This window comes from Triturus cristatus, chromosome 2_2 (assembly GCF_964204655.1).
Source record: "Triturus cristatus chromosome 2_2, aTriCri1.1, whole genome shotgun sequence".
In the NCBI taxonomy this organism is placed as follows: Eukaryota; Metazoa; Chordata; class Amphibia; order Caudata; family Salamandridae; genus Triturus; species Triturus cristatus.
The window spans coordinates 1089867043-1089880144 of NC_140582.1; the positions used below are offsets into that span (position 1 = coordinate 1089867043).

General features: G+C 39.6%; 1 protein-coding gene across 8 annotated transcripts in view; it reads right to left on the reverse strand.

Annotated features, from left to right (window-relative positions):
• Nucleotides 1-6103: 6103 nt before the first annotated feature.
• REEP1 (receptor accessory protein 1) overlaps nucleotides 6104-13102 on the reverse strand; it is a 323709-nt gene continuing 316710 nt past the window's right edge. For 4 of the 8 annotated variants that reach the window (XM_085642628.1, XM_085642626.1, XM_085642623.1 and 1 more), the window contains one exon: nucleotides 6104-8904. In XM_085642628.1, coding sequence (XP_085498754.1) covers nucleotides 8833-8904 — 72 coding nt within the window. In that variant the 3' untranslated portion in view covers nucleotides 6104-8832. The remainder of the gene's footprint in view (nucleotides 8905-13102) is intronic. The other 4 variants (XM_085642627.1, XM_085642624.1, XM_085642622.1 and 1 more) reach the window with 1 other exon arrangement.

Below are 13102 nucleotides of genomic sequence, written 5' to 3' on the forward strand. Positions count from 1 at the left end.
AACTAGTGTACAGCTTAAAACCAACTCTGTGCAGATGCTTGTGGAAGAAGATGCAAAGCTAAGACTTTCCCTCAATAGTTGATCACGTAGCCATCACCATTTTGAAGATCAAGTGGCAACTAGGTGACATTATAGGAGCCCTGGGTTTTTCATTGCCAAACACCATAACTACCCTTTTTTCACACGCTCCCTCCTCCAGAAAGGTACTCAGTAACTGGGATTTCCATATTTACTCACTTTCACCTTTATTAAACATTTTGTTGACTGGATTATATGCCTCCTTTTACTACCCACATACTAAGAACAATTCTAACTCTTATCTTAGGGACATGATGGATACCAGTCACAACTAGTAACAAAAAATCTGAATGATTAAATCTAACCTTCTGAAGGTGGAAGGGTATTGCAAACTTAAGCCAGAAAAATGGATCAAACGAGCATCATCATATGAACAGATGAGGTTCATCTATGGCTATAAAAAAGAATGACTGTAACCAAAATGTAAGGAAACCAGACGTAGGAAGTAGATAGGATATTAACTCTTTCTAAAACAAATAAGCAGTAACAAGACTATGTCCGTATATAATCATTTTTAAGTGTAGTAAAAGAATCGAAATTGAGGTGATATTTGTGGGCATTCTTTAAGGTGGAAAATCTTTAACAGAATGAGCACATATCTGTGATACATTTGCGATTGAAAGTTTTTTATATTGATTTGTACAACACAGATACAAGTTCTTCTCACAAAATAAGCCTGGTTTGTAGGTTGCATTTGGAATAACGGTTGCAACTGGATTCTGTTTCAGATCCTTTACTGACCATTTTTATTTTCAATGTCAGGAAAGATTCACACTTCTTGGCCAAATGTCAGTAGATCTTTTCTGGACTTGTCTTGAAGTAGAATTAGAATTGTTCAAATTTTTTGTGCAAAGATTTTTGACTTTGTTCATCAAGAGTCTGACATATTTCAGGTAATACATTGATTCATTATCAAGAATGCTAATTTTTCTATTCTCAGTAAAGATATGTTAAATTACTTTTTCAAAATACCAGGAAAATCCTGAACTAAGAAGTTTCCCTTTCAATTATTCAATTTTCCTGCTTGATATTATAGACAAAAAATACTGCATTTTTATGGTTCCCAAGTTCAATCTGTAAGAATAATTTTTCACTTTTTGCAACAGGGCATCTGTTTTCGGATTCTTCGAATTTTATAACTATGCATATTTATTTTAACATAGTTTCTGCTACCATGACAGTTTTGTACCACTATATATTCCCTCTGCTTCTGAATACACGGTATCCATATCCTCTGGATGTCTGTTGAGGGCTAGTCTTTAAGGTTTCTCTGAATACAATTATATCCTTTATTATATACATATGAAAAAATGCTATCATTCCTGAAAGTGTTCTCTTTAACCAACCCTTTTGTTTTTCTTCATTCATGGGAAAAGTTAACAATATTTCTATGCTACTAGTGCTATTTAAAAGCATTCTGGAAAAAGTCTGGAAAAGCATGGAAACGTTCATGCTATCCTTTTTTTATTTTTAAAGCTCTAGATGCTAGCATTACCAAAGCAAAAAAATAGGGATTCCATGTAAGAATATACAATATGTGTTCGATCAATTAGGAGTTTGGATAGCATGGCTACTCACCCGTGAGGGTCTCAAGGCGCTGGTGGGGGCTGCTGATCCGTCTGGGCATGGAGGTTCAGTCAAAAAGCCAGGTCTTGAGATCCTTCCTGATTTGGGTCAGCGACGGGGATTGCCTGATGTGGAGGGGCAAGGTGTTACAGGTCTTGGTGGCAAGGTAGGAGAAGGATCTTCCTCTGGTTCTGGTCTAGTGGATTCTTGGGACAGTGGCCAGGGCAAGTTGAGAGGAGCAAAGTTGTCTGGCTGGTACGTGGAATAAAAGGAGGTGGTTCAGATATGCTGGTCCTACGTTGTGGAGAGCTTTGCAGGCATGTGTGAAGATCTTGAAAGTGATTCTCTTGGTGACTGGGAGCCAGTGGAGTTGTCGAAGGTGTTCGGTGATGTGGCTGCGACGGGGGATGTTGAAGACTAGTCTGACTGCGGCATTTTGAACATTTTGTAGTTTACTGAACAGTTTCTGGGTGATGCCGGCGTAGACTTCGTTGCTACAATCGAGTCTGCTGGTGATGAGTGCGTGGGAGACCGTCTTTCTGGATTCTGTGGGGATCCATCTAAATGTCTTTCGAAGCAGGCAGAGCATGTGGAAGCAGAATGAGGATACTGTGTTGATCTGGTGGTTCATTGTGAGCAATGAGTCCGGTATGTTGGCACTACTGTAGCACAAACTTAGGTAGGGAGCAAACGAGGAGGTGGGGGATGAACCAAGATGATGTCCATCAAATTTAGGGGACATGTGGAGGATATTTTCCTAAATTAAGACTAGGCTGGCAGTGGGAATTGGTAATCTTTACATCGATGGAATTATTCCTCGGAAATAAATCTAGTCCACACTTTTCTGAAGTACACAACTAATTGTCATACTTGATGTGTGAATGAATGATTGAAAAGGCTTGACTTCTAGTTCGGTAGTGACATAGGTCCTTCTGCTGTTTTGGTACCTGGATATGTTCACCCTTTCTACTGAGGGGCACTGACTGTCAGTGTGTTGTCAATGAAGCAATAATTCTTGAGCTAGATGCAATTTTGGATGGGTACTGAGTACACTCTTTTTAGCTCTTCATCCATTGTAATGATAATTCTGTGATCTATTTCACCCCAGGAAGGTTTTCTGAACTTTCCCACCCCACAGGTATGTTACTACTGGATTACGGGGAATATGAACACACTCAGTGAATTTACAATGACATAACATATAAAAATGTTTGGATTTTAATCTGATTAATGTTTTCACATGAACTTGTGCTGTGCCTTTGGCCTCAATGGTCATGTGAAGCCTTCGCTTCAGGTCACTGGGCCCGATTCACAGAACTAACTTAAGACAAAATCCTAAACTTACTACCATTTTGGTATTCACAGAAGGCACTTACTCATGTTGGTATTGACAAAAGACACTTACTCATTGATGAGTAAGTGCCTTCTGTGAATACCAAAATGAGTAAGGTCCTAAAAAGGCCCTTACTCATTGATGAGTAGGTGCCTTCTGTGAATACCAAAATGAGAAAGTGCCTTCTGTGAATACCAAAATGGTAGTAAGTTTAGGATTTTGTCTTAAGTTAGTTCTGTGAATCGGGCCCACTGTATGTATATTTCTCAGGTATGCAGTCATCCAAATCCGTCTCCAGTTGCACATCTTTTCAACTCCTACGTGATTTGTGGTGTGCATGATCCCTTATCACAGAAAATTATTAATGAGGAAAATATATTCAAGCAAGAAAAATCTCATCTGTCTTCATTTCAATATGAGCAGCTGTCATTACTTCGGGTGTGAAATAAGTAACTTTTCCTGTCACTCAAGTAATTTAAGAGTGCCCACTGCTTCATGCAAAGAACTTTCCTAAATCGGACAGACTTCATGTTCTCATGCTTAGAGGTTCCAGGTTCAAACAAACCACTACACAAAGAAATCATAGGACTATTAATGAGAAATAGCACACAGTCCTTCAGAGAAAAGATAGTTTTGCAGCTCTTTGTTTAATTAATGCCATGCAAAGATTGAACACCATATTCTAGGTACTTTACCTTCTCTACAGTTACTCACCAGCAGATTCTGGCTCTATGTTAATCTGCCCAAGTGTTGTCCCCCAACCTGAAGATAGTTTTCTTGGAGGGCAAAGGGACCCTTATCACTAAGGCAAGCTTTATTTAATTTTTCAGAATGTTTGGCTGGTTTACAACCACGATCAAATCAACTGCTTGGGGAAGCATAATCTGCCCTCATGGGCTAAACTATTACATTATTTCATTAGGTAAGGTTGGAAGGAGACAAGGGTTGGCTTCGCTGAGATGGCTCTGGTCCCAGGCTATGGATATTCAGGTAAGCAACAGAAACTGGTGTCAATATCACTAAAGCAAGTAGACAAAGAAAGAGGACTTCACAAATGAGCTTTATGATTTTGGAAGAAACACAGATGTGCATTTCTTTACATCAAAGACAATCGGGCTGCATTATCCATCTGACACTAATAATAGAAGACAAGAGCCTTCACTTGGACTAGTTTCCATCACAGTTGAAGGACAGAGGCGGACCAATATAGATCAAGATCATCCTAATGAACTTCTTTTATTTGTAAACATTTTAAGCATCCTCCACTATCCACCCATTCCTTTTTATGTTTGAAGCCTTCTCTGGTCTACCTTGTATGGACTTACGAGAGACACATTTTAAAGTTGAGCTCTGGTTGGCAGTCATTTTCCCACAAGAATCAGTGAAGTTCTTTCTTCTACAGTTAGTTTTTCTTTTGTCTTGCATCAGAATAACACCCCTACAATGCACCTTGCATACTTATTGTTTATGCTGGGCAATGCCACTCTTTCACATCAATTAATCTGTAACTCTTCAAACTGCTTCACCTTATGCCCTCTCATCTGTTAGGACAACAAGCTACACTCTAAATATGAAAGTGGTATTGAACTTTACTCTAGATATGCAAAAGTGGTCTTCATTCAGATGCTTCTTGATTTCAGATAGGTGGATTCTGGTAAAAGACCAGAGACTAAGATGCGCAGAGAAGACAACAGGATCACTGTGCTACTGCTACCACGTATGTGAAATGCAACCGTAGAAATGTAATGATCGTACCTTACAGGAATAATAATATGAAGGAGATGAAGAAATTGCCTATTATTTCTATGATTACTATAAGAGGGTGTATGGTATCCAAACATGTCCCTCCTTCTACCTGATATTCTTCAGGTGACGACAGTGTGGCACTATCTACTGTAGGTCAAAAGAGAAAAGGATCATGTGACTTATGCCTCATGGTGTACCATGAGGCACGGATGGCAGCTTTAACATCGAATTGTTCAACGCTCTTTAATGATTTACTGAAGTCCCTCCTACTTTTACGGTAGATAGAAAAGGTGGTGACAGTATCTCATATGAACAGTAGTCTGAGACTGAAGATTGCTGAAACTTCTTTTCCATACAGAAATCAAATATTCAGGAGTTCATCACAGATTTCATCACAGAAATGTAAAGGATAAATTTGTTTTATGTGCTATGGAATATTTCCTGGGTGAACACAGGTGACAAGACATGGGTCAAATTAAGTTTATCCCGAACCTATATGTACCTGGCTTTCTATAATAACAAAATAAGGTTCCAAGTAAACAAGAGAAGCAAACTATATACATGGTGCTGATCTAAGAAATATCAACACGTTACTAAATATCCCAAAATTACAGGCATAATGTAAACCACCACCGTTTAGAAAACAGCCTGCATCTAAGATAAAATTCAGTCAAACTAGTTGATCATAATCATTTGTGCACAGAGCAGTATACCACTACGTGTAAATGTTTAGGCATCTATACTTCATTTTGACATACGTACAAACATACAATTACAGGTACTGCATTAAATAAACACGCTTTTTCCCGAAATCAAACGCAGAGTTCAGCGACAGGGTGAATACCTTCACTAACTGAGAGGTAAGGCATCTCAGCATTTGAGAAGAAAAAGAAATATCAGTATTTTTACAGTACAACAGCACTGAAGGAGTACTTAGTATAGTTGTTGCCTAGGATCTTTGAGAATTTAATTTCTCCAGCAGAGTTTGGCATAATTGAGTACAAACATGTCCTCTTATTTCTTATAATAACCAGACTCCCTCAGTCGCTTCTGGCAAGAGATTTCAATGTCCAGCAAGGTCTTGCATCTACATACACACATTTAGAAATGTTTATTTCTGTTTTTTGCACAAAACATGATGTAAATCTGACATAATAGTAATTCACACACATTCTGCGACCAGCAAAACCTTTTCCATGAGAGGCTGAATCAGAATTTGAGCTCTGTGAAACTTGTGGAGTTGGCATTCTAAAGCTGAAAAAAACCCTGTAAAAATAGCACGAAAGAGACCTACAAAATTACATTTTGTAGGAAAAAAACACCAAAAATAATTTATTTGCAGAATAATTCTCTCTGAAAAAAGCTTATAAGGCTCAAATATCCAGAAAAAAACTTTTATTCCCAAATCAATTTTTGGCGCAGGCAATTCTGCAAAGGGGCAACACTTCACAATGAGTTTGTTGCCTTTGCGCAACTTCCTAGACACATCCCTAAAAAGAAAAGTATGAAAGGATGGCATGAATACCCGCTAGTTCAGGGGTCTCTCAAACAGATTTGCATACACCTTTTGGATTACCAGTTTCAGATTGTTTGCTTGCTATACTCACAAACATTATAGGTTCCAATATTGCACAAGTCCTCCATTTTCATTAGTGAACAGCCCATATATTTACTTCAACAACTGAGCAATGAAAAGATGTTCAATCAATTAGGAAAGCTTCACTCAACCCAAAAAAGTGCAACCAGCAGCTTATAATAAGCTCACAGTCTTTTTACGTCACTGGCCCATTTCCTAGGCTGTTAGAACAGGCCTATGCTTAGGTTTTTACTTCTGCCCTCGGACATTAGTCATACCTATCCTAAAATCACTTAGGTTCCACTGCAAGAAAGAATGTTCATCCTTTCCAGCTATGTTAATGCCACCGATGCCCTTGTTTTGGTCACTTGTCCAAACAGTTGGCCGTACGAGCTGCCCATCAATTCAATCTCAATGTTGAGCTAGTATATTGAGACATTGGCCACTTTGGATTTTTTCACCTGGGAGCTTCATAGACACAATAAAAAATTAAAATGCTGAAGGGGTACTCATGAAGCTTCAGTGCATGAGACGATAAAGAAGCAGGCATGTTTTCAAATTCTGGATTTTACCCATATACTAAAATATTTATTAAGGTTGAGTGCAGCATTTAGCCTCTCGCATGGAAGATTTCAGATAGGTTATCAGATGTGTTTGAATGTGTGATTGGTCAGACATTGTATGCAAGGTGAGACAGACCTTGTTCCACAACAAAGGTGACAAGACAGAGAATGACAACCGCTTTATGCAGATGAAGAACATGTGGAACTAGTAAGATGGATAAAGGGGATCGCTCATGTTGGAACATGCAGCAAAAACTTGCCCTTGAGATATTAAGGACAGGAGCTATAAATGGCATGATGTGCCACATACAGTACGTATAGTAGATATGCTTCAAGATTATGGCAGCTCGGCCTATCAAAATGTTCAACAGACGCCTCCAGCAGGAGTCAACAGTGATCAGATGTCTCCAGCCCTGAGCTCATTCAATTGGATATAGTCCATGACACTGCTCCCTGTATAGAAGTCTATTGCCTTAATACCAAAAGTACACACACTCCCAAAAAAGCTTTCCCTTGTATCTTACTTTCCACCTAGGTTGTGCCCCCTTTGAATGGCTGTTAAATAAGGTCGAGAGAATGGAATCTAGGGCCTGCTGAACAACAGCTCCCATCCCTTGAATGACCACATCTTCATCTGCGGTGACATGTGGCAGTACTCATTCTTTGTTGATGGCTAGTAAATTCTTGATATAATCAAAATAGTCATGCTCTGAGTAATGCATTCAATGGACACCAGTAGAATCGCCTCTCAATAGTTCCTTTTCTATTTAATGTCTGCATCAATGTCTCTCGATAATTGGGCCAATAGAGTGAAAACAACCAAGTTCAGATAAACCATAGGGCAGGTGTCAGTACTATCAAATAATCATTTTTTTTCCTGCTAGCATGCATGCAACAATGTGGTAACAACTACTGGAATGACTGTACACAATAGCTTCTGTTGACACTCACAGCCAAAGCACCAAAGGAGTGCCACCGGTTTCAAGTGAAAGAAGTGGATTTGCTACTCTGCAGAAACTGGATGAGTTCGGACGCTGAATGAGATCACGGCATTGATTACTTGGCTTCTGACTTGCATGCTTGGCAGTCACTAGGGTCATTCTCTTCAAATACACCAATCGGTTGTATTCCAATCACTTCCTCCTTTTCTTCTGCCTCATTCATAATTACATGCACAGGAATATGCCAATAAAATGGCTGACGCTTTGAGGGTGAGTTTCACACCAGTTGGCACCGGACTGTCAGGAACTAAGATTGTGTTTTACACTGAAGCTGACAAAAACAGGGATACTGCATTACATACGCTGACCACCAATTTCTTTTTCTCAGTTTTTTATCCCCCTTGGATTTCTGCTCTGTTGGTTGGTTTTTCCCCATTGGATTCCTGTTCTCTCTCGACATGTCGAGCATGAACTTTTCCTCCCGCATATGACACGTCTTAACTTGGAGCAGTAATGTGTTTGTACATAATAAAATTTGCTGCTACCAGACAATTTCCTCAAACAACTTGCGTAGTCAATATACCTTAAGGTTTCCATTTTTATTCTGTTTTTTGTTTTCTATTTATATTCACAGTTTAACTCCAATGAGAGTAGCAACTCTCAGTAGAATATCACCCTAGCAATGTACATTGGCAAAATATCCATATTGCAATGAAATAAATCATAAAAAGACACAAGACATTGAAAAAACCAAGGAGATGACTCCTGGCTTGATTTTTTTCTGTGTACAGCAGTTGATGAACATACAGGGATTGTTATATTTACATAAATAAACATGTGTATATCCTGCTTTCAGTAATTTGGAGACTCGTGTAGGAGAACAAAAAGTAGAAAGGAGTGCGCGTTTGCCATTTTGCACACCCAGCGCATATCCACTTTACTGTTGTGTGACATGGAAGTAGTGAGTAGGTCAGTTTAAGGCAGTGAGGAGACATTCCATGGCTCTTGCTGCTGATTGGCTCATCACGCTCACATTGGTTCACTTTTGGAGGTGGCGGTACCTTGTGTCCTGAAGCGAGGTCTGAGAGTCCTTGGCGGGGCCTGTTGGGAAACAAAGTAAGTGGATCAATGAGAACACTGTTGTTTGCAACTGTACGGCACGGGAACAACAATTCTTGAGTCCAAGTGAAAACACAGCTCGATCTACTTGCTTAAATCTAACACAATTTGGTTTTTTTGATCTATACGCTTTTCAACTTTTGTATACTGTTGGTTATTGACTAAAGAAAGCTCGCTGCATGAGGGATAAATTCAGCTCTTAAGAATGTGTTTTATGCAGCATTGAGAAGGCAGCCATAAACTCCCTGTATACATTGATTGGCAACCAAAATATCACCCAGAATTACTGAAAATATCTGTTTTGCGGTTTCTCTGTCTCTTATAGATGGATCGTTCAACATATTCGGTGCAAACAATATAGTCTGGTTTTTATGCTTCCGCCTCTACAACAGGTCTCAATAACCATGAACCCAATAAGACAAGACTTAAGGATCCTGAGTTTATGCCAAAGCTGCTTCTTTATTAAATTCCTAAATATTAATCCAGATAAGTATACTTACATTAAATCTTTTTAGGCTCCTTACATTTAATTTAAATTTTAGGGAATTTAAAAAATAGAGGTATTGAAGATTTTTTTAAAGTGTATCACCTTGATTAAACTTTCTCAAATTTTAAATACTGCTTGATAAGATTGGACCATATTGATTGGCTATCACAGCTCTAGAGAACGCGGAATAATCTTAAATTGTAGAGGCTAGTTGCTCTAAACATGATGCAGTGTTCTGTTAAAGGACTGCACAGCTACACTACCTTAAAGTTATATACATAACCCTGTGCTACCTATGCATGAATTTTGAAAAGCACTTTCTTCTAGCACTAGGAAAACTAACACAAGGAGATTGCAAAAACCTTTCACTGGTGCCATAGTGGAGCAAATGCTCATTTGAGCCATTTTTTTATGCCGTCAGTAAAGGAAGTGACGCCAACATATTTCACCCCCGTCTACATGACATTGACATTTTTTTCCTCCGGCAAAATAAGAGAAAGCAGATTGTGAAACAATTGTTAATCTGAGCCACCTTTATTTTATATGTGTAATGCGGTGTTCAGCCAAGATATGTTCATCCAAGAGAAAACAGTCATCAAAAAAAAAAAAGTTGTACTGCATCTGTGGTGAGACATCATACACATTTATTTTGTCTTAACCTGAGTTTTACGTTTACATTATGAAAGTGGAGAAGACATTTTTGTTCCATTCCTTATTTTGTAAACACGAATGAAATTGAGTTTTCTACATTTTTAGCAATGTATTTAATACGATGGGTACACATCTTGTTTGCTTCACACAGTTTTACACAAGTGACAAACTGTGCTAAAGGCATCTGCACCATGTGTGCACTAGTGCAAACTTTACTCCGTTCAGCACTAGGCACACGAAGCAGTTCATGTTTCCAAAGTCAATTTTTGCTACGGAAAAGATTTGTGTTGGGCCACTTTTAGACCCAAAGCTCAAGTTTCTGATTTTGTTTGGACTTCAATTGCAGAAAATTCAACTGGGATACAACTTTATTTCTAAAAAGGAAAACATTTAAATTTTCAGAGCATGCATTGGGTAATCTGTCCCTGGACCTTGCGAAGTTCATGGTTGTGGGGCTGAAAGCCCTTCGGTGCCATATCCACTTTACAGCCATACAAAAGCAATTGTAGAGGTGTACTAAAGTGTATAAAAATGCAACAATTTTTTTTTTTTAAATGAGATTTAATCATGAACAAAATACGTGATTGTATCTGTTTTGGTTGTTTGTGTTGTACATGTGTGTCTGTCTTATGCCAAACGTTTGTAATGCAAAGTTCGACCACACCATAAGGATAAATGGACTAAAATAATTGAATAAAATATATTATACTTATTTAGTTGTATCTTTACATTCCGCACCCTTGAAATCCCAGTTTACGCATCTGCGAAACACGGATTGGCCGCAGTGTAACTGTATGATTACAACGCATCACTGAAATAAAAAAGGATTATTTGCAATTGAAGATTTTTTTCCCTTATTGTGATTCTTCCTTTATTGAGTTTTATAAGAAGCCTTGTGGTGTGTTTTTTGTGTCTAATGTGAGAGTTCTAGACTTTGTAGGAGTATTGGGGAGCACCCAGAGTGGAGCTCTTGTTACTTTGGGTGATTTCCATTCCACGACCAGACCATGGCTGATGGAAGATGAATTACAGGAGCCATCTGCAGGCCTTTTGTACTTGAGCCCAGAGGGAGACTGCCTTCTAGCTTTCCTTGGTAAGCGAGTGTAGTATGTTATGGCTTGTCCCTCGCAGTCACCATGATTTATGTGTAGTGCGCTTGCATGTGCTTGGGTTACCAGTGAGGTAGTGTACCCATGCTGGCAGTCCATAGAAAGAACAGCAAGTGACTGTAGTTGTACTAGCTCCACCAGATCAAGGTGTCACCAGGCCACAGGGTAACTCTTGGACAAAGAGTGTTACCTGAAAACCTAGTTTGAGACAACTTCGCAACAAAAAGACTGGACGTCCACCCATATCCTGCGCTTGGTGCTAAGAGGCAGAGCAGTATAGCTGCAATCCAACAAAAGGAAGGTAACAGTGTTACCTTCATGTAGTTGTATTGGTGCTCAAACCAATCAAAAGGAAAATGCACTTCCCTGTGATTTGTTCTGCAAATGTTTTATCTAAACTTTGAAACTGATTGCAATTTTAGAAACTAAACTGTCCCGTGGACTGATAAAAGCTCCTTCTAGCATACGCAGTGTTCTTATCACTCAAGGACCTCCTCACACGAGGAAGTTGAGGAACAACGAAAAAATCGGTGATTGCCTGTGTTGTCAGGGTAACAAGCTTATCCATGGTCCCTGAGGAAACTATGTTGCTGCTGCTGATGGAACCAGGAGGTAGAGTGCCCGGCGTTGAGAGAACTTGGATATTTAGCTTGCGACGAAGTCCAGCATAAGCGTCTAACCTTGAAAAGTTGTGGAAGCAGGGTCTGCCGAGGCTAGCCGCTGTGAACCACTGCTCAAACGACGGATGCGCTCCCTTGCGTGCATACTTCAGAACTGCCAGAACCCTGAAACTTGCATCACTGCAACCTGTTCTGAGCCCGGCAATTGTGAGAGGTCCATCTGTAGGAACCATGCATTGCAGCATCCCGTTCTGCGCCAGATGATTGCGAGAAGCCTGTATGTCTAAAACCTGCATCTCCACATCTAAGCTTGATAATGCGGAGAGGCATGCAGCCAAAGCCATGGACTGTGCTACCACTTCTTTAAGTGACTAAAGGCGTTGCGTGGCACGTGGGCCTCTGTCTTTGTGCATCACATTACTTCTTAAAGGGACTGATAACCTTGTGAGGCCAATTTAGGTCATTCCATCACTTCATCCCTCTACTTGCAGCCGCCGCGGCTCACTCCAACTCTGGAAGGTCAGCTGTATGGGTGTCCTTCTCTACATGCCACGGCCAGTGCCTGTCACCTGAACGCAGACTCTCATCACGCACTACTCAAGAAGAGTGTGATCGCTACCCCCACTATGGTCCCAAAGTGTGGACCTCGACGTCCCCTGTAAAATAACAAGGACTGTCAGGTTTCGAACTGCGACTATTCGGACACTTGCAGGCTGGCACTTCCCTATTTGAGAAAATGACAAGCGGTTTGCGAGTCAAGAGTTGCACAGCTTCGTTCACATTTGTGTTTTAAAGTAATCCACGTAATCAGTGATAATTTGCAGTTCATCCATTTTTGAGGTTGAGTTTAATGGTATAGATTTAATGTGAGCACAGATTTGTTTTAATTAAAGAATGTATCATTTTTTAATGTTTGTCTTACACTTTTAAAGCATGCAGTTGATACGTATTTTTTTAAATCATCACAGATACCCCTGACGAAGGTCCAAGTGGACCGAAATGCATTGGGTGGAATTTAATGTGACGGAGGAACTTAGTTTCAGCATGTGCCTATGAATAGGCCCGGATGGGCAATTCTGGAGCAGTAAAATGCATTAAAGAATGGAACTATGTATCTTTGACGTGATGGAAAAAGGATTGAGATAATTTTTGAATAAAATGGATGAACTGCAAATTATCACTGATTACGTGGATTACTTTAAAACACAAATGTGAACGAAGCTGTGCAACTCTTGACTCGCAAACCGCTTGTCATTTTCTCATGATGTTTTCTTCCAATGCGCACTCGGGACGGAGCGCATTTAGAGTGCATG